Consider the following 19,665-nt stretch of genomic DNA (forward strand, 5'->3'; position numbering starts at 1 on the left):
AGGTTTATTTTCTTAGCGCGATCACGTGCAATATGTGTTGACCGTGTGTAACTCAACCTCGTCTTCACAACGACAACCATGGCGTTGATGTTGGAATCCCCATCACGGATATGGCGTCGAATTGAAGCCGACGATGGTCGAGATATGCCCTCATTACCTTCACTTCCGCTCCTGGACGACTCTACAGACAACGTTCACCTGCAAGAATCCTCCGACAGCATTGGCGACACCGACGAAAGTCTCAATGAAATTGCATCCCCGTTACATTCTACTCCGGCTATCTCATCTCATCAAACAACCCGAACCTTTCGTGGCGGTGCTAGCTTAGCGTCGATGGGGACATCCTCTAATACTGGGAGTGCCGCTCGGTTTGCGAATTCAATAGCGCGCTCCAGCCGGTCATCGATCCCTCTTTCCAGGTTCGGCAGCGTTGGAGGTGCATCTCTGAACTCAAAGCACGATCAGGAACCCCCTGAACTTGATTCATTTGATATCAGTGCCATACCTTCATTACCTGACGCTGCCGGTCAAGGTTCAGACATTGAGGTTGACAGTATGGATGATCTTAGTGACGCTTTGGAATCTGTTAGCAGGACCAACTCGCCTTATCCAGGACCTATAGAGCCATCGGAAGGGACGCCGGGTAATAAGACGAAGTACTTTGAATACGACATTAGTTTAAAATCGGAACCCAAGGTGCGTACCGGCCTCGCACATTGGTATCTCTCGCTCAACTAGATACAACAGCCCTCTCCATTTAGCAAAGATAAATTCCGCCATATCGTAACTCGGCGGCCAGCTTTAGAACGAACGCGAACACCATCTCTAACACGTACCACACTTTCTCCTGTATCATCACCTCCGACTACCCCACAGAGTCACAGGTCTGATGGATCGTTAAGGGCGAATTCTGTTGGCTCTCCTTCGGAGTCCAGTCACCGATCTGCGTCGCCTACGGCACTATCACCTGCCTCGATTCCACTTCCTCGTCCTAATACAAGCTCGCCAGCAGTTGATGATGTACAAAATGCGAATAGTCCGGAAGCGGAGTTAGATGAGAGGCAAAGGACTTGCCTTTTATCAGAAAGCGACCGTGATATAGAAGACACAGCTTCGATGGACATCACTGACGCACACATTTCACCGGTTCGACAATTCGGTGTAGAGGATTCAGAACACTCGAAGAATCCTAACGAAGGAGAGGAGGAGGATTCCTCCCGCGACCCGACTTTCACTTCCTCGGAAGGAGATGGTGCTACTCCTTATCCTCAACGAACGACGTCACCGCGGGGCGGAATGGGCGCGTTCAGTGGGCTCCGGGACGAGATGAGCGCCTTTTCCTCGGCCTCGCTTTCCCCTTCGGTAGCACTTGCAACACCAACACCTGCGCTTCCTCGGCCTAGATTTGTGGCCTCTGCCACGCCAAAGGATCTACAAGGTGCCCCGTGGCCGAGAGCTGCTGCTACGATAAGGGCAGCGGTTAAAGATGATTCGACGGGGAGTGGGAGTGATGGCCATGCACACGAGGATAGCCCAATAGAAGTTGCCGAATGGGGAACGACGGAAACACCAAAACCTCAGATTCATCATGTAGACGAAGAAGATCATCTCGAAGCTGTCGATGGAGACTATGACCTTACGCCTCACACGCGCCGAAAATCCTTCCTACTTTCGGTCATCCATTCCACAGCCCGACCTCGGCCGAGACTCAACAAGTTTACGACACCTCGGCCTCGACAGGGGCCAGGAAACTTTGAGCAGAGGCTGCTAAGGAATAGAGGGAGAGATTCCATTGGCTCCGTCGTTGACCAGATTGAGACTCCTGCTCCTTCTGCTAGTAAGGTGGCTGTGAGATTCAGCGAGGCTATCGAAGATTCGCCTGGTCCTAAAACACCTGCCATACAGATACCTTCAGTTGCACCCACCCCTGGTCTACGAACTGCTTTTGCAGGTGTGACCCCACGTCCGAGGTTCTTGAAGGGGTCGTCGCATCCTATATCGCAAACTCATGCCGCCGATTTGAGTATAACTTCAGCGGGAGCAAATGACGTGAAACACGGCTCTCCCGCTATTGAAGTTACATCAGAGTCGGGGATTAAAGATACGATCTTATCTCCAGGACGAGTAGAAGGAGAAGGTACAGCCGTTCGTCCTTGGGGAACTCAAGCGCCTATCCCAGAGAAAAACCCCTCCCCTTTCAATAAATCTTCGCCCTACCTAGCATCTTCCAGCGATACTTCACTCGTTTCGACCGCCTCCTCGCATGACCTGACAGCCCATCCCCGAGCCAATACCTCCTTTGATCCTGCTCTTGGATTCGGTGGTCGAACAGGGACCACAGCGCATGGCGTGGGAAGATTCAACGCCAACAAGCTGAATAATTATCTGCATGGCCTGAACAGACGATTGCAAGAAGAGAACGAGAAGTTGGTGGAGAGGTTACGTCGGGCCGAGAAACAGCGCAAGGAAAACATCTTCCCTGCAACTTCCGATATATCTGCGTCGTTTTCAGGTGTGGAGCGCGGACGTCGTCGTTCTAGCGGTGCGAGGCGTAGAATTAGTGCCGGATCGGCCCTTGATGACGTGAAAGAGGAAGAGGAGAACGAACAGAGGGACTACGCCGCCTGGACGGAAGAAAAGGCCGAGTTGGAAGCTATAATTGATGCCTTCAAAGCAGAAATCGATGCTCGTGCCTTGGAAAAAGGTGTGCTCGAACGCGCAGTTGAGGTTGAACGTGCAGGTTTCGCTGCAGAAAAGGAAGAGATGGAGAGAATGATCGAAGAAGCGAGGAAGGACGCTGAATTGCTTGCTGAAGAAAAGGACGGCCTCGCCAAGAAGAACGAGGAGATGGCGCGTGTGTTGGAAGAGGAAGTTTGCGAACGAGCGAGGGATAAGGAACGATGGAAAGAGCGTATGGGTGAGGTTGAACGCGGTGTCGAATCGATAGTCCATGATCTCGAGAAGAAGCTCGAGTCGGAGAATCAGGCTCGTAAAGCTCAGGCTGAATTGGAAAGGCGTATTGCTGACACAATGACCGAAAGGGACGAAGCCTTGGAGCGGGAAAAGAAGGCTGTGGCGGCTCTGGACGCAGGTGCCGAACTTGGTGGTGAATTACAGGAAGCCAACGAAAGGTTGGGCAGGCTCATGGGACAACTTCGTCGAGCGAATGGCAGGGTCGAGGAGGTTGAAAACTTGTTGTCCGAGGCCGATGAAAGGGTCGAAAAGATGGAGCAGAAAGCCAGAGATCTGGATGCCTTGAAAGAAGCAAGTGTGGCAGAACGTAAGGAGGCTGAAGCACAGTTGGACCAGGTCAGAAGAGAGGTCGATGCCAAGAAGGTTGAAGTGCGACATCTGGAAGACTTGAATATGAGGATGGAGGAAGAGTTAAAAGGCACCAAGGCCTATGTCAACGAATTGGAGGAGAGTGCCGCAGCTGCGATCGAGCAAATTCAGGAGAAAGAACGTGAACTTAGAGAGGCGGCAGAGAAAATACAACACATGGATTATGCGAGCCGTGATCTGGAAGATCAGTTAGAGGATGCAGAGAAAGACAAGGAGGCCACCAAAGAACTTGCGAGACAACTCGAAGAAGCGTTGGAAGCTGCTGAGAGGAAGATGGAGACGGACGAGGAGGAGTTGGTGAAATTGCAAGGCCGAATCACCACCTTGGAGCAGGATAAAGAGCGTCAGAAAGACCTCAGTTCTCGATCGATGGATCTTTCCCAAGTTCCACTTCCAGATGCGAAAGATGCAGCCGCCGAGAACGAAGCACTTGAAGAGGAATTGTATGATGCAAATAAAGAGATCGCACGTCTCAACACGATTTTGAATCAATCTCCTGCACGCAAGGCAATGGACAAAGCGAAGGACGTCAGGATAGAGATGTTGGAGAAAGAGAACGAGGGCTTGGCGGAGAGAATTAAAGCGATGAGAATTACCATGAATGATTTCACCATGAACACCCCAGGGAGGTCGGCCAACTATAGTAATATCTCTCCAATCCACCGTCAAGTACTAGCAATGGCCCTCAAAACACCCAAGACGCCCGGTGGTCCTCTTCGAGATGTGGGTATTTTGGTTCTGCACAAAAGTTGCAAACGCTAACGTTTTAGTTTCAGATGTCCTGGCTCAATACTACATTTGGGGGAGATTCCTCCGTTGCTCCTCTCGTTGCTGAACTTTCGCGATTACAACGTCAGTTAGATCGTGCTAACGAGAGTATTGACGATAAGCTGGACAAATTGGAGGATGCTGGACTTGGGGTCGTCGAGTTGACAGAAAAGCTCGAAAACGCGCGTTTCAGGATTAGGGCTTTGGAGGACGAACTTTCCAGACTAAAGCGCGCCGAAGAGCTACGAGTGCAACGTCTCCAACGAGTCAGATGCAAAAAATGTCTGACTAAAGTCGATGTTGGCAGCCTTGCTCAACTATCACGGCATGAGGACGAAAAGTGAGATTTGCCTATCCTGATTCAATCGTACTAATTATCTCCCCACAGCTTGTTCAACAGCTCAAAGGATGACCTGCCCAGCGAGCCGCCCACTCCTCCTACTCGTACAAGCGAAGCCTTAAAGGCCAACCTCCGCTCTGTCAACGATCAGTTGGCACAAATGAAGAAACAGTGGGACGATGAAAAGCGGCAACTTCAAGGCGATAAGGATGTCCTCCAAGACGCTGCGGATCGCTTGAATATCCAGATTCGGGAAACTAGAGAGGAAGTCAATAGGGCATCAGAACGCCAGAAAGCCGATTCCCATCTACGACAGGACCTGCAGTCGGTAAGAACGATATCACTTGTTCATGCAATTCCTACTGGAAGCTTATCTGGATCATTTCAGGAAATCGACAAAGCTAAACGAACTATCTCAAGCCTGGAAGAGAATCTGAAAATCGAGCGAGCACGCATACGTAGTATGGCTGCCGAACAAAATCGTATCGCGCAAGAAAAGGATGGTGTGTTGTCGCAGTTGCAGACGACGGAGACTGTAAGTATAGCTGAACTTGGCTTCACGTCATACTAGGGCTGATTGTCCTTGTAACAGGACATGGAGAATGTCAAGCAACAACTGCTGACCTACAAAAAGGAGAACCGAGAGATGGAGAATGAGCTACGAGGTCGGTAAACTGGTTTCTGTGAGAATGAACTTTGAGCTAATGTGACCTCCACAGTCAATGCCAATGCAGAACAGAGAGTCAGGCTCTTAGAAAGCAAAGTTAAAGAAAACACCGAAACGATGGAGCAGCTTCGGGAAGAACGTGCGTTGCTGGTAGTGGAACATAAAGAACTGCAGAGGAAGTTCACCAAGATTTCTGAGGTTTGATCCGAGGCCATCTGAGTGTTCTGTCAGCTTATTACTTTCTTCACAGCAAACACAACGTCTTCGTGAACAAGAAGCTTCAACCAAACAGACACACGAAAACCATCGCCAGCAACTTGACCTTCATATAGACGAAATCAATGAACTACGAAAAGCCCTTTCAGATCGTGCTGAGGAGTTGCACCGCGCCGAAGCCGAAAAAAAGCGGCTCGCTGTTGAGGGCAATGGCGTCACACAGACCGTTGCGGCGTTGGAGTCTGACCTTTGGCGTGTTAAAAAGGACGCCGAAGCGTTCGGTCGAGATCTCAAGTTGCTTCGTGCGGAGAAGGAAAAGCTGGAAATAAAGCACAGAGAAGAGACATCGAGGACTGAGCGGGTAAAGAAGCAGCTGCAAACCCAGATGAAACTGCTCGGCGAGCAGCTTGATGAGGAAAAGAACAAGACAGCTCAAGCGAGAAGTGAACTGGATAACCATACCTGTGCAGTGTGAGTGCTGTCCGCGTTCATGCCGATCTCTTCTGATCTGTTGTCTTCAGTGATGAAAATCAACTGACCAATCTCAAACTACAACACAACAAAGAATGTAAAGGACTCATTGTACAGATTCGATATCTCAAAGCCAAGTTCACGCGGGAGTCTGTGTTACGATATGATCTCGCGTACCAAAAACAATACTTGTTGATCTTGCTTGCCAAATTCGAAAAGAGGTCGGTTATTCCCCTTTTTGAAGTAGTTATCAGCTCACTATCTCTCACAGTGAGCTTACCATATTTGCTGCAATATCGAAGATCGGATTCCCTGTGCTACCCGCTCCACAGCCCAAGAAACGGAAAAAGTTGAAAAGTGTTGCGTTCACTGTTGTTTTCTTGACTCGCTTGAGCAGACTGAGTGAAGAGTGGCGGAAACAGAGCGCTTCAAAGCAAGCAATCGCTGCAGCTCTACAGGACGTTCGGCAACGACGAACAACAGCTGTCACCTGATCTGATTTTGTCTTCTTTTCCGCTCCGCTGTTCCATCTTGGACACTGCATCTATAGATCTATTATCCCGTGTTTTCCATGTTTTGTCAGTACCATTAATCGTATGTACATTATCATGTCTAGTATGTAACACTGTTTTTCTTTTGCTTCATGGTTTCTCTTTATTCTGCGGTCGTCGTTCAGAAAGAACCCGTACTGCATCTTTTGAGAAGATGTAGGACAACCCACTCCAGATTGTGGTCGCACCGACAACCCATCTGTAAACAACCAGGTGTGGTTGAGAAACTCGTGGTAGACGGCGAGAAGATGCTTACTGTAATCCCGTTAACGGAACATCCAGAGCGAGGGGCAGAACTGGACTAATCGTGGTGGTGCCCATTAAGAGAAGCTGAAGGGCCGTATTGATCTAAATAATACATCAATATCGCACCGTCGTTCATAGAGAAGTACGAACTTTGCTTATTCCGGTCGGATGTACCTCTGCGGATGGTATTGAAAAGTCCCAATAACGTGCAAGCGTTTTCTTCCCTCCATTCTCAGCATCCTTCAAACTTTTCGTAGAAGGTGACACGTACTGGCGGAGTCAAAGAAGTATACCGAATGTAAAAAGCCGAAAGACTTAGTAGAATATCTCTACCCAGTATAAGAGCGGCTAGAGGTACTATTTGGTAGGGCTATTAGAGGTCACATACTCCCAAATCAACAGGAGGGAATCCGTACTAGGTATCATCCCCTTCATCGTCAGAGTCACCGTCAACGTCGTCATCAATGCCTTGTCTGCCGCAGGGTCCAGTATTGTACCAAGTACGGACTGCATGTTGAATCTTCTCGCTAGGTACCCATCAGCCTTATTCGAGGTTCAGCTCTTCAGACTTTCTATCCACCGTTAGAAATATAAACAGCAGACCAAATCTGTGAGACCTGCATAGACCAAGAGGGACGTGGCGACATGGAATTGACCGTGGAGGATGGAATAACCGATTACTGGACATGCTATGATTCTCGATGTTGTCAAGAGATTTGGTAGAGTATAGATGTTTTCCCGGAGGGTTGGCTTGCGGTTTTCTGTATTTCTTGCCAGACAAGAGACACTAAACGAGCGATATGTTATGGGTACAAAATGACCTAGAGGTCGTGAATGGCGTATGCATGGTCGCATAAGATTTCTGATTATCATGACGTCGAGTAGTCCAGATGATGCGCGAAATCAAACGATGAAAGGTAGTGAAATTGAATAGGCAAGAGCACCGCTGTGGTGAGCGGAAGAGCGAGAAGTGTGACGGGTGTCATTGTCACATCTCTCACAACTTTACCTCGACTCCGAGTCCCTCCAGATCCTTCCTTCTTCCTTATTAGCCTGAACCTCGCAGCCATGGCCACTACATTCACCATGCCATCACGACTTGCGCGATCCGCAACCATTTCCAGGTCTCCGGAAGAAGCAAGAAAACGTGTAATCCAACTCTACCGAGACTGGTACCGATCCGTAAGTCTGTCATGCATCCCTAATCTGCGTTTTTTAATGAGATTTTTTCCTACGTGCATCAAGGCTCCCGAAATTGTCACAATATACTCTCTCAACATGTCCCCCGCCTATGTGCGGCACCAAATCCGCAAGAAATTCGAACGCAACCGCCATGTGACGGACGCACGGGCGATTGACGTTCTCCTTTTGAAGAGTCGTCAGGATTTTCAGGAGACATTGAACATTTGGAAGATGGCTGATCATGTTAATGGAATCTTGTTAAATGATACAGATCGGCCGCAGAGGACATTTTTGCAGAAGTTTTACGAAGGTGCGGCGGACTATTTTCTACTCTTGTTTGGCGACATCGAAATAATCCTACTTACAGGGAGAGACGAAGATGCTGTCAGGCCAGCCGCTTCTGGGGTTATATAGGTCTCTGTTTGTATAACGCGTCTAATTCGACGAATACAAGAAACTACTTGCAACCTCGTGCGCTCTCGGCTCTCCAGTTCATTCCCTTTATGAACATCCCAATATCAGAATGGGACCTTCAATTCCACCTTTTACAGAACCAGGAAATGACACTGCCAGGGAGGAATATATTGCGCGCACCGTATCTAGGGCCTTGTCCACCTCATTGGCCAAAGATTCCAGAAATGCTCTCAGATCCTTGGGTGCCCTTTGTCTGCAAGCAGAACAAGCCGAAGCTTGCACTAGGGCCTTTTCCATCTGTTGCTGGCCTTCCACTGTCGAACGGCACGGCCGATCCTTCAACGCCTGAGATAGTTCTGACATGAAATCCATCCACCATCCGGACCGGACGCGCCTCGACTGGTTATTCGAAATCGTGGGGACCCAACTCGTCGCGTTCCAGCCTCTGTTTTCACATTCACTGCAACAGAACCAGATGAATGGATCCGTGGTAAGCCAGTTCAAGTTTGTAGCTAGTGCACTGGCGACTTCTCCACACCGGATATGGTATTCTTTGAGACGATGATATGTCCCCGCAGTCACCCACTCCAGCTCCTCCATGTACCTGCTGTTGCCGAGAGGCGTCAGAAGGGTCATCTTTGCTGCTGCTCTCACCTCCTCCCTCATCCCAAATCTCCACGAAAATGCAAATAGAGACAACGGTTGTGTGTAAAGGAAAGTCGGCAGGAGTTGATCCATTACCAACCTTTCCACCCCCTCTATGCAGTGCCTCTGTGCTGCGTTGCAAACACGACCTGCGACCAGGACGCTGGTTATCTTGGGCCTATGTGAACCGGAAGTAAGTGGGTAACACAACCGCAATAAGATCTCAAGCGTTTCTTTATCTTCTTGAAAAGGAACTACAGGCCGATCTCCTTTCTTTTCGTTTTGTGAATCCTTTCCGAGACCTGTCGGTATTGCAAACATGTCACGCCACAGTGGGGACGCGAAAGCTAGGAAAGCTTTGATGACGGGGAAATCGACACGGCTGGTGGTTGACCGAATGATATGTCGGCTTCTGGGTGATTGAACGGGGGATCGAGAACCTCGACATAATCTTGGTTGGGCGTATCGACGGAATCAGAGGGAGCAGACATCATGGTGGGAAAGTGGGAAGGTCGGTTCCAAAATAGGCCGATTTCCGGGATTTATAGGTGGCAATTATTGCCTTTTATGACAAATAACGGGTGGAAAGTGTCACTAGCCTCCGAAATCGAAAAAAAAAATTGAAAAAAAAAAATTCCGATTGCTTCAAAGCTTTATAATGTATGTAACACATCGTTGGAACAACTCGTTCTAGCTGCCACTTCAGTTGTCATCCGCGTTCTCGCTGTAATCACTTAACTCTTGACTTAACTCCTTGCGTAACTCAGGCTGTTAACTTCACTTTATATATGTCCATAAAGGTGGATGAGGCTCGACGTAGTACCAAGAATGGCGCCGGCTGTGAACAGGCTGGTGGAGATAGACCGGAATCGACTCTTGGCACGCAAGGGACTGTGTGGCTGAACCAACTGTCCGGCCACTGATAGGGATTAGGAACTGACCTTCCAACCCATTTCCGGGGAGTACAACACTGCCCTTGTTTCTTACAAGTGTACACATATCAGCATTCGTTGCCATCCGTTGCACAATGATTGATGTGATTCTTTCATATAAGAACTAATCCCATACCACACAGCCCTCCTCCTGGATGGCTGTTGAAAGCTGGTCGATGGGATGTATACTGCTTGTTTCCAAAGACTGATTTCGGATACATTGGCGTGTATTGAATACAAACAATGAATGTTCTTGAGAGTCCGTCCAAAAAAAACCCATGATAGTCCGTGTTCTTTATTTATTATAAATTGTGATTAGAAGTCGATATCCAAAGTGATCTGAAAAGAAAACAACGGTGAGGCACCAACATTGATAAGCGGTCGACAGGGAATGTTACCATCGCAGTAGTCCGTTCAACTTCCGAAGCAAAATCTCCCGTGAACTCTTGCATTTCCATAAGCACTCGATCTTTACAATCCCGACATTGAACTGCTCTCCTAAACGTTTTGTTCAACAGCTCTGGGTCCTTCACGGTCGCACCACATGGCCTCTCCTGAAGCAACACAGCAGTCTCCCGCATATATTCCACCCACCAAGACCGCGCCGATATTGATTGATTATCATACCCCGTCACGGTTTCGCCTCCGTTCGAACAGCTATAGCAAACCGGTCCTGCTTCAAACCGAATATAGGAAGACACATCTATCCATCCGAATGCTGTAGCAACCGCACGTGCCGCTTTTCCGCAACTGTAATGATATTCGTGAAGTCGATGTAAAGCTGTAGCAGGAATGAGATCCAATTCCTTCACAAAACGACGTGGAAGAAGAGGTTGTTTTAAGAGATGTTCGGCAGCTTGTTGAACCTGGTCGCGAAGTTTAAACTGCCAAGCGATGCAATAAGCTCGTAGAGGAGCCTGGTCGATGAATTTTGCAAATTGCATGACGATCCGTTGGACTACCCCTGCCATGTCGTATTTCACAGCTGGTTCGATAACGAGACGGACTTCATCTAGTGTTTCCAGGACAGGGGAATGAGCCGGGTGACAGAACATCAAGAGTTTTTCGACTGCCCTGCTAGATTCTGGCATTGGTACGATGGGTAGGCCGTCAGAATTTTGGTTACCTGAGAGATTGTGCGCACTGGAAGTTGGTTGAGGTAATGTGAACATTCCATCGAAGAAGGGAGAGGCGAGAGAGAGAAGGGATTTATACATCCTAAAATCGACCCCGACAGTTCGTAGAATAACGTCTGCTTTCGCATCGTTGAAGAGGGGGCTGACCAAAGGCGGGGGATCGACTTCCATCGTTGTGTCTGTGTAGGCCTATTATGACATGGATCTTGCTGTTGTCGGGAACGATTATTGACGACTTTAAGCGGTGGTAGGCGATCGAGTACTCAACACATATTCGCACGCCTGATCATGCGTTAACTTTCTCTTTTTCTCCTCCTCTTGTTCTCATATTCGACCATGAATCTCATCGAGGGCCTTGCAACATGATGCCCGTTCAGATTCGCGCTGGTTTGATCTATTCCTTCTGCTTCATGGAAAGCAACGGTCTATTACAACGAGTCGAAACCCGGCAGCATGAAATTCTGTGTTCCGAGTCCGCTCGTCGGAATAACCCGAACATAATGCGGATGGCTGGGGCAGCAAGTGGTATCTCCACTACTGTTATATCCTGACAATGGACATATGTATCCAAACATGAAGAATCGAATCGAATCGTTCACCATCCGCATCACAAGTCCCACATCCATAGTCGTTTAGGGGAGGATGTCTGGTCAACGCCCTGCAAAATATGTTCATGTCGTTTGAGGATCTCCGCCCGTGGATGAGATACATTTTCTTGGCGGCACTGTCTCCCTTCGACTCTCATTTAGTCTCTGAGGCATCCTTGAAAAGACGGGCGTGGTTGGCGCAAGAGCTGAGTCACGCAATTGTGACTATACGCGTCCATAACGCCAACCTATCTTTGATCTTTCCCTCCCACGTTGAACGGCTATGTGTGATTCAGTTCAAGAAATCCAAGCGTTGTTCGTCGCCATCGAATGTCCCAAAATGATCACTCGTTACTGAGGCAGAAGATGAACTTTGATATGTTTCTTCAAGGACGGTTCCTCTGCCCTGGCCCTCGGTCGAATTTAGTAGAGAACTTCTCGCCGTACCTTTCGTGGCACCTGTGGTGGATATCTCAAGTTGATGTGGCACTTGCACAACGCCAGGCTGTCGTTCGTAGCGCCATTCTAGGACCGCGAAATCTTTGACGTGGGTGTGAGTACCCTCACCATCGCATATCGATCTGTTTTTTCCCCTGGATGCGCTAATGTGCCTGGTTTCTCTGTCTGGGATATTCTTATTCGTGTTGGCCGCCATCGATACAACACTGTACCCGTCCAACTGACAGCGATTCTGTCTTCAATGTAGAACGAAATATTCTCGCGCCACGCTCTTGGGGTTCTTGCGACTCTTTATAAACGGTTCGATCATGTATTGGCGGTCTGGGCCGTGGCTCAGTTCTTCTCTGCTTCCAGAATTTCCCAGCTCATTACAGGCACTCTCCCATTTCAATTAAACATGGCTTCTGTCCTTGAAGACATCTTAGCACCTTTCCTCAGTGCCGAGAGTATCATCACTCAAACGATTTCTACCGTCGCCGTATGTAATCGAAACACTATTTTTCGATGCCAGCGACGCTGAACATATTCCTTCCACAGGTAACATTCTTCATATATGGTATGTGCTCTCCACAGATGCTCTGAACACAGTGCCGATGTATACCACAGGAATCTACTGTGTTGTGTTTGGATTATCGATTCGCGTCCTTATTCGCCGTAATAGTCGTGCCCACAAATTATACACCGGTTGTTCCATAGCTCTTTTTGTGCTAGCAACCATCTACACCGCTGTCAAAACTTGGGGAGCTTTACAGCAGGCCCTCAATGGATTCCGTGCTGTGAAGACAAAGGATTATCTTCCTTTTGTCCAGTACCTCGAGGGAAATGACGGGGAAGCTGCTTGGGTGTAAGTGAACACTGTTCCGATGGCTTTCTCCCCCACTTATGATTAGCTCAGTGGAACCTCAGACATGATATCGACTCTCATGAAGTACGCATATGAAGTAACTTTCTGCAGTCACTCCATTGATTTCAACACCTTAGTTCAATAGCCGACACTATGCTCGTGAGTTCTTCGATAACCGTGGTTGTGATAATCTCGAAAGCTTTCTCTAGATTCACCGCTGTTACGTTCTTTTCAATTACAACAAATTTATCTTGTTTCCTCTTGCATTCATTGCATTCGTTTTGAATGGTTTGGCATCGTTGCTCAATTATCACCTCCGGGGTTTTTGATCAATCATCGAACAGGTATTGATTTAGGTTGCATCATTACCATCACCACTGGGCTCGGGACTTCTTCAAAACCTCTCAAACTGCCTATTGTGCTTAAGGCATATTCAATTGATCATGATGCATTGATAGGCATAGTTGTTTTCCAGATTGTCTTGGCTTTGATAACTGGTGAGCCAATCATCTTCCATCAGCACATCTCAGTGAGACTACGGTCGCTTACTCAGTTCTTGAAGGAGGGCGCATTTGGTGGATTACCCGTCAAACAAGACAAATGATGGTAGGGTCCATACACTCAAGATATAATGATATTGTCGCTATCATGTACGTATATCTGACCAATCAACTCTTCTATAGCCTCCCTGCTAACTAGGAATGGACAGCATCGAATCTGCATTGCTTTACGCAGGCATCCTCTTGGCTGCTGTAGTGCTTGAAGATGTATTGGATCCCTTCATGACGGGTGTTTTTCCATTTGATATCCCAGTCGTCCCATCACTCATGTCTGTGAGTTTCCAGTTCTGCCTGTTTTTTTCACTCGTAATTCAGGTCTTATTCTTCCAGGGCCTCGCTCCTACGATGGTCATTGCTAGGATAGCGTACGGCAAAGCCGTGGACAATTTGAATGTTGACTCGCAGACAGTGTCGACATTTCGCGCTGCAAGTGGTCAGACCCCTAGTCAACAGATGTCCGATGCTGGCATGGGACGAGCCGCTATCCAATTCCATCTTCGAATGGACGGTAGTAAGTACCAACTCTGACTTGCGGGAATTGAAAGAACAATCAACTGTCCCAACAGCGGATGAAAGAGTTTAGATCATGGCAGTCGAGACGCGACTCGATGATTCGTTCTGCTATCCGATCCTTTGGATACCCTTTCGTTCTCTAGCGCTCTATTTATGTTTGAGGGACTTCGGGATTCATGTCATGGCGTATTTATTCCGCCGAACTTTACCAACAAAACTACCGACGTGTCTAGTTGTAAAAACTCCAACACAATTTACAACAATAACTTAACACCGATTCTAGGCTTATAAATAACACTTGAATCTCTGAGATTCCTCCGTCCATCCAACTTGAAGCGAGATTGTACCAATCAGCACGGTGTCAAGCGATGGGCGACACGGACTTACCACAATGCCAACAATCGAGTAAATGTTCGGGGTCACTAAACAGCGATAGTCCGGTCAGCATCTAATCCTCAATCAAAGGAAGACAACGAGAACATACTATTTCTTCTTGATCTTCAAAAGCCCAGGGTAATTGCTCCCCCAGAATACCTCTGTTCGATATTCGATAAGTGAAGAAAGAACCAGTCAGGCCCGAACGAAAACTCACCTTCATGGTTCTCCTGATACACATCGGCTTCGTTCTAACGTTCTCGTCAGTCATTCCTTATAATTCCATCGAAACTCATGCAAGTCCTCACCAAATACGCCGCGCGCACACTAGGACCTATTGCGTCCTCTACAAGTTTCCTTGACAGGCTTACTCGTTGATACGCATCTAGCTTCTCCTCTTTGGTTGAGTTCCAGTTCCATGCAGACACGATCGTTATGTGCAATATGCTGTCTCTCCATCTCTCCGTCACACTCGTTGGTTCATTCGGATCAGGCCGGAAAAAAACTGGCGCGGAACTGTGGACAAGTATCCTCGGAGTGTTATCACTTGCTTTAGCGAGGGCCGCCACAACTTTTTCTCGTGATTCCGGGTTGACGAGAGCCGAAGAGGGAACCAACAGGGATGAGAGCGCCAACGGAACGCCAGATGCCTTGATTCAGATTGTCAGAAAGACTATTTTGAAAAGGATTTATACTCCACTCACAGCAACGTTATTACTCGCAAACCATTTGAAGAACTGGGCATAGCTGGGAAATTCAAGCATCTGCGTTATTACACCATCTCCTGCCAGCTGAAACAGGGGTTCCATAGACTTCGTCGCTTGTTCTTTATCCAATCGCGGGTTCACATAAATCGCAATATCCGATGCCGATAGTCCACCCCACCCTTCATTGGCCCAGGTGACGGCTTGAGAAGCCATGGTTCCCCACAACCGAGATGGAGAAGGAGAAGGAAGTTTGACGAGAGCAGCTTGGATTGTTACACGGGGCGAAGCAAGAACCGTGCTTTCAAGGACAAGACCGAAGGTGCCTCCTCCGCCTACGAAGAGGTAAGATAAAGAGGGAACTTGAACGAATTTTTACTCGCCTCCACGCAAAGCGAAGAACAAATCTCGGTTCTGACAGGCATTAGCGGTAAGATATTCACCCTTGGGTGTAACAACTTTGAATTGCAACTAATCGTTCGGCTGTTAGTAATCGGCTGTTGAGACTCCTCACTTCCAACATGGACTCACCGCTCTATCTACACCGAGGCCTAGAGCATTCGAAAGAAATCCGTGACCACCTCCTTGTAGCCACCCACCGGCGGAACCTACGGCGTTGTCTGATCCTGGAGTGATTTGTGATGAGTGTCACATAGTGTCAAGTATGAATGATGAACCGAATTCACCTCCTACGAGAGTGATATTATGCGTTTCGGCGAAATCGTAAGCTTCAATCCATTGAACTCCTGCCTAGTAAAGGAACTGGAGGTTACCCAATTTTGAACTATTCAATCAGGGGAACTGACTCACTCCCATAGTGACCGCCGTGTACGTTTTCCCCGAGTTTCCAGGAGGACATCCTTCCGCCCGAAACGTGGGATTGAAGGTGAGCTTTTAAGAGCGCGCGTGAGTCAATGTCCGTGGTAGTGGATACAGAACAGTGATGGAACACGTACATTTTTGAGGTTATGCGTCTATCCAGCCGCGTATTGATTGATAATCGCCAACGTTTAAGAATCGGAAAACTCACCCATAAAGCTAAAGATCCTGGGGCACTGCTTCGACCTTTGTAATCGTGCTAAATCGGAAACAGCATAAGAACGCAGAGTATTGAAGAAGGAAACGAAAGAACATACACCCGTGTTCTTAATGACAATCGGCATCCCAGACGCTTTCAACTCCTTCCCGAAGCGAAACGCAGCTTGTGCGTCTTGTTGCGTGCGTACGTCGATCTACGTCGCGTGTCATCTCGTGAGCGCGCGGGAATTGGAAGGAATAGAAGACACACATAATACTCTGAAACACTTCCCATTCCACATCCGCCCTTGTCTTTTGATACCGGAGAAGCATCGAACGGGTTCAAATAATCGAGTAGACATCCCTCGCCTGTAGTTTGACAGGTCTCCCATTGTGTATTGACGTAGCCGGCACCTCCGGGAGTGGTTGAGCGGAAGACTGAGTAGTTCACGTCCTTAAGTTCCTCAAAACGAGAAATTCAAAAGACAACCCACGGGAATCCAGATAGCCCTTCTGAACGACCTTGCACTCGTCTGTTTCCGGACCATGAGCGCATGGGAAGGCGAGGGGATGGCCCTGTAAGAGGCGGCCACCTAAGGTTTTGTTCAGGGCGTCGAGGGATCCATGTAGAGACGGAGATGAATTAAAAAGAGATACAGAGGTAGGCAAAGTGCTGGTTTGAGACCACAGACTGGGAAGGGAGAGGGACATTAGGATAGACTGCAATCGATGCAACATCGAGGCGATATATAAAAGACCGAACCGAATAACTTCTCGCGCACATCCACATCTTATACGTCAATGCAGGCGCTTTGATGAACGCCAGCGGTTGATAGGAACACAACGCAATGATCATCATGATCAGCCACATGGCTGATATCTAAGATCCCGTATCACCCGTATCACCCGGGTGGAAGAGCAAGAAAAAAAACTACCTGAACTCGTCGTGTTTATCCAACCCATTCCTCCTCAACGGTCCCCTCGCCCAATGCTCATTTCCAGCGATAAAATCCCCTCTGACCACTTTGCCCCTCCCGACCACCTTTCCGCCTCTCTCGAATTTCACATACACGCCTTCCACACGCCCATCCCAGAAATTGGATCGTCTTTGTACCATCCTCTTCAACTCTTCCATAGATGGTGTTGCATTCCCATCGTACATCACAGGAACCACCCGAATACCCGTTCCATCCAATAATCCCAGCAATGTCGGACGATCAACAAAGGTATCGGTAGACCTATCGTACATATCGAACGCCATAAATAAATCCGGAAGATCGGTGTACGGGATCGAATGTGTCGCATAAAGCCATTCCCCGAAAAGAACGTATCGTTCAGGATAGTCTTCGTCTCGATTAAGAATGCGGAACAGTGCCTCTCGGTGTTTGTCAACCCAGAACCCAAGCTTTTTGAACTGTTCGTGTGTGGATGAGTTGACGTAGTGAGAGCGGTTCTGGACTACGATCTGAGAAGAAGAGGATAATGAGAAACCCATATTCGCCCCATCGACCTTCTCTGTAATCACGATGCGTGTCTTCTCGTCTGCTTTGGGTAGGATAGCCATCGAATTCGTAGCAGAAATCAAGTCGTCCTCTGTTGCGGCACCGAGATTTATGATATGCTCTGTCCTTGGGAACTTGTATATATTCACCGGCGGTACTAGCCTCCCAACAAGCTCTTTTGCGGCTTCGAACGATTTCACGACCACAACAGCCTTGAATCCCTCGCCCAACATTGGCCTCACAAACGTCTTGTGCATCTGCTCCACCGCATTCCTAACACGAGAACCAGGTGTCAACGTAGGATGCCCAACCCTTCTCTGCGCTCTCGCCTCACAGATTCTTCTATCATAATCGAACAGAACACAAACGGGGTGTTTGCACCAATTCGACGCGAGCGACAGCCATTGTTTGCGATCTGCCAAGGATGTGTTACATCTGTCCACGATGACCCTTTGGCCGGACTTGGGCGTGTAACCGATCTGGGTTTCACAAGAGGCCCTACTACCGCTATCGTCTTGAGAAATCCGTATCCAACTTTGGGGATCCCTAACAAGTAGAGACCGAGATAGCCACGATTTGCCTGCCCCCGGCAGCCCAACCAACATGAACATATCAGCATTCTTCGTATCCAACTGTCCCTCAATCTCTACAGGGCACGGAGGCGGCTCTAAATCCACCTCTGGTGGATAGACTGACTGTCGTTTCCATATAGTCTTGCACCATTTCGCCACAAAGTCTTCCTGCTGAGAGGTTTCTATACTCCCAGGTCGAAGTTTTCTAATCGTTTCAATCGCTTCGCCTGCAGAAATTTCTGGATGGGCCTGAACGTGACCGGGTTTGGGCTTATTGAAACCAAAGGCTGCGATGTAGCAAGCGATAACGGTTCCGGCACGGCCTTTACCACCACCGCAGTGAACGAGGAGGGGAAGGTTCGATTCCTCTTGCATGAGGCGCATGACGATATCCATTTGCTCTATAGAGGGAGGATGGTAGTTTCGCACGGGGAGGAACGTATTCGTGATTGTTGGGTTGTTGGCGAACCATGTCTGGGGTAGAGGTGTTTCCTCTGTCAAGGTCAAAACGTGTCGAATTCCGATAGCAGCGAGGAGAGTGATATCTTCTTCGTTGCGCGGAGTCGACATGACAGCCAAATGATATGGAATCATCCAGCGGAAGAATCGAGGAAGTTTGTGGAATGTCAACTTTGGTGAACTCCGTGGGAAGTAGAAGCGATCTCGGGACTCCAGTGAAAGTGTTGGTGCTGGTGTATTGGAGGATAGGTGAGAACGAAGATTTTCAGCCCAAGGTACGGTCAATAGGGGTACGATGTCAGCCTCAAGTTGATTCATCTCGGCTTCTTGGAAGATACATCCCCACTCCGTGTGTTTGGAACACGCGATGAGTCGTTTGATGCAATACGAATAAACTTGTGAGCCTTCGGAACGATCATAAGCACATGCGTACGACAAAAGAGCCAGTTTGTACTGTCCATTCGAATATGCGGCGTCGGCAAGTCTAAGAGGAAAACTCGTTAATGGTACAGAAAACCGGGAGAGGAGGTTTAGATTTATTCGCACCGAAGAAAACCTCGATCTGAACCTGGAGCATTGCGTACGAGCCTAACGGCGTATAGCTTCGACTTCTCGTACTGAGCAAATAGATGCAGCGTGAACGCGAGATGATCCAAAAACTCCATCGACGGTTCCTCCGGAAACTGACCAGATATCAGCGAATCAATCCCTTTATCTATTTCGTGGTCGTTGTGGGTTGTCAATGTGATATGGAAATGCTTCGGACCAAATCCCAAACGTTTTCTAAGTTGTTGTCCTTCCGCCCATATCACAACCCCAAAATACACTCCTTTTCGTGGACTTGCACCGACTCCAGCGAGAAAGATTCGAGAGGCATCGACAGACCTGTTGACTAGGAGAGAGATTTCGGGTATGTTTCGACTGCGAAGCTCGTCTTTGGTAAAAAGTGTGATATGAAAAGGTGAGTGTGCGTCTAAAATGTGTGCATCGAGACGGGAGGTTTTTGAAGCAGTTGCCGCGAGAGCGTCGATGTGGTCGCCCACAAGACCGATAAAACCGCGACGCTTGGAGATGGTAGCCATGAGATGTTCAGAGGAGAAGTCGGGACATGTTCTTTTTTGCTGGTCGTTGACATCATCGGGGCCGAACGTAGGAGTTGTATG

At 48.4% G+C, this 19,665-nt stretch overlaps 7 protein-coding genes across 7 annotated transcripts; 3 read left to right on the plus strand and 4 right to left on the minus strand.

Annotated features, from left to right (window-relative positions):
• The first annotated feature begins 62 nt into the window (after positions 1–62).
• Positions 63–6,412, plus strand: E1B28_007744 (uncharacterized protein). The gene is made up of 10 exons (XM_043152516.1): positions 63–696; positions 748–4,065; positions 4,119–4,450; positions 4,499–4,778; positions 4,839–4,985; positions 5,043–5,115; positions 5,170–5,315; positions 5,368–5,804; positions 5,855–6,025; positions 6,076–6,412. Exons 1-10 carry the CDS (start codon positions 79–81, stop codon positions 6,296–6,298), a joined length of 5,745 nt encoding a protein of 1,914 aa, XP_043010602.1. The 5' UTR covers positions 63–78; the 3' UTR covers positions 6,299–6,412.
• Positions 6,413–7,573, minus strand: E1B28_007745 (uncharacterized protein). Its single transcript, XM_043152517.1, has 6 exons — positions 7,205–7,573; positions 7,018–7,144; positions 6,873–6,958; positions 6,752–6,820; positions 6,612–6,703; positions 6,413–6,554 (listed from the first exon to the last, which is right to left on the minus strand). The coding sequence occupies exons 1-6, from the start codon at positions 7,472–7,474 to the stop codon at positions 6,446–6,448; spliced, it is 753 nt and encodes a 250-aa protein (XP_043010603.1). The 5' UTR covers positions 7,475–7,573; the 3' UTR covers positions 6,413–6,445.
• Positions 7,574–7,687: 114 nt separating this feature from the next.
• On the plus strand, positions 7,688–8,197 carry E1B28_007746 (uncharacterized protein; the record flags this gene model as incomplete). The annotated part of the gene is made up of 3 exons (XM_043152518.1): positions 7,688–7,783; positions 7,847–8,093; positions 8,151–8,197. 3 exons carry the CDS (start codon positions 7,688–7,690, stop codon positions 8,195–8,197), a joined length of 390 nt encoding a protein of 129 aa, XP_043010604.1.
• Positions 8,198–9,881: 1,684 nt separating this feature from the next.
• On the minus strand, positions 9,882–11,205 carry E1B28_007747 (uncharacterized protein). Its single transcript, XM_043152519.1, has 3 exons — positions 10,919–11,205; positions 10,173–10,858; positions 9,882–10,113 (listed from the first exon to the last, which is right to left on the minus strand). Exons 1-3 carry the CDS (start codon positions 11,079–11,081, stop codon positions 10,090–10,092), a joined length of 873 nt encoding a protein of 290 aa, XP_043010605.1. The 5' UTR covers positions 11,082–11,205; the 3' UTR covers positions 9,882–10,089.
• A 938-nt stretch (positions 11,206–12,143) lies between these two features.
• On the plus strand, positions 12,144–13,943 carry E1B28_007748 (uncharacterized protein; the record flags this gene model as incomplete). Its single annotated transcript, XM_043152520.1, has 11 exons — positions 12,144–12,434; positions 12,494–12,512; positions 12,563–12,800; positions 12,852–12,884; positions 12,938–12,959; positions 13,010–13,088; positions 13,145–13,297; positions 13,363–13,450; positions 13,510–13,633; positions 13,691–13,871; positions 13,927–13,943. The coding sequence occupies exons 1-11, from the start codon at positions 12,354–12,356 to the stop codon at positions 13,941–13,943; spliced, it is 1,035 nt and encodes a 344-aa protein (XP_043010606.1). The 5' UTR covers positions 12,144–12,353.
• A 215-nt stretch (positions 13,944–14,158) lies between these two features.
• On the minus strand, positions 14,159–16,707 carry E1B28_007749 (uncharacterized protein; the record flags this gene model as incomplete). The annotated part of the gene is made up of 15 exons (XM_043152521.1): positions 14,159–14,202; positions 14,261–14,295; positions 14,358–14,409; positions 14,466–14,499; positions 14,557–14,898; positions 14,953–15,287; positions 15,336–15,423; positions 15,484–15,578; positions 15,639–15,702; positions 15,763–15,843; positions 15,909–15,926; positions 15,983–16,030; positions 16,089–16,184; positions 16,241–16,407; positions 16,464–16,707. 15 exons carry the CDS (start codon positions 16,705–16,707, stop codon positions 14,159–14,161), a joined length of 1,743 nt encoding a protein of 580 aa, XP_043010607.1.
• A 193-nt stretch (positions 16,708–16,900) lies between these two features.
• Positions 16,901–19,584, minus strand: E1B28_007750 (uncharacterized protein; the record flags this gene model as incomplete). Its single annotated transcript, XM_043152522.1, has 2 exons — positions 16,901–18,986; positions 19,049–19,584. 2 exons carry the CDS (start codon positions 19,582–19,584, stop codon positions 16,901–16,903), a joined length of 2,622 nt encoding a protein of 873 aa, XP_043010608.1.
• Between the last annotated feature and the right edge of the window lie 81 nt (positions 19,585–19,665).

This window comes from Marasmius oreades, chromosome 4 (assembly GCF_018924745.1).
Source record: "Marasmius oreades isolate 03SP1 chromosome 4, whole genome shotgun sequence".
NCBI lineage: Eukaryota > Fungi > Basidiomycota > Agaricomycetes > Agaricales > Marasmiaceae > Marasmius > Marasmius oreades.

Coding starts and splice junctions, on each gene's coding strand:
- E1B28_007744 (XM_043152516.1), top strand. CDS start 79: ATGGCGTTGATGTTGGAATCCCCATCACGGATATGGCGTCGAATTGAA. Junction 4,779..4,838: donor TACGACAGGACCTGCAGTCG/GTAAGAACGATA, acceptor GGATCATTTCAG/GAAATCGACAAAGCTAAACG. Junction 6,026..6,075: donor CTTGCCAAATTCGAAAAGAG/GTCGGTTATTCC, acceptor TATCTCTCACAG/TGAGCTTACCATATTTGCTG.
- E1B28_007745 (XM_043152517.1), bottom strand. CDS start 7,474: ATGATAATCAGAAATCTTATGCGACCATGCATACGCCATTCACGACCT. Junction 6,959..7,017: donor GATGAAGGGGATGATACCTA/GTACGGATTCCC, acceptor CCTACCAAATAG/TACCTCTAGCCGCTCTTATA. Junction 6,555..6,611: donor GTTCCGTTAACGGGATTACA/GTAAGCATCTTC, acceptor GGTTGTTTACAG/ATGGGTTGTCGGTGCGACCA.
- E1B28_007747 (XM_043152519.1), bottom strand. CDS start 11,081: ATGGAAGTCGATCCCCCGCCTTTGGTCAGCCCCCTCTTCAACGATGCG. Junction 10,859..10,918: donor ATTACCTCAACCAACTTCCA/GTGCGCACAATC, acceptor TACCAATGCCAG/AATCTAGCAGGGCAGTCGAA. Junction 10,114..10,172: donor TTGAACGGACTACTGCGATG/GTAACATTCCCT, acceptor TTTTCTTTTCAG/ATCACTTTGGATATCGACTT.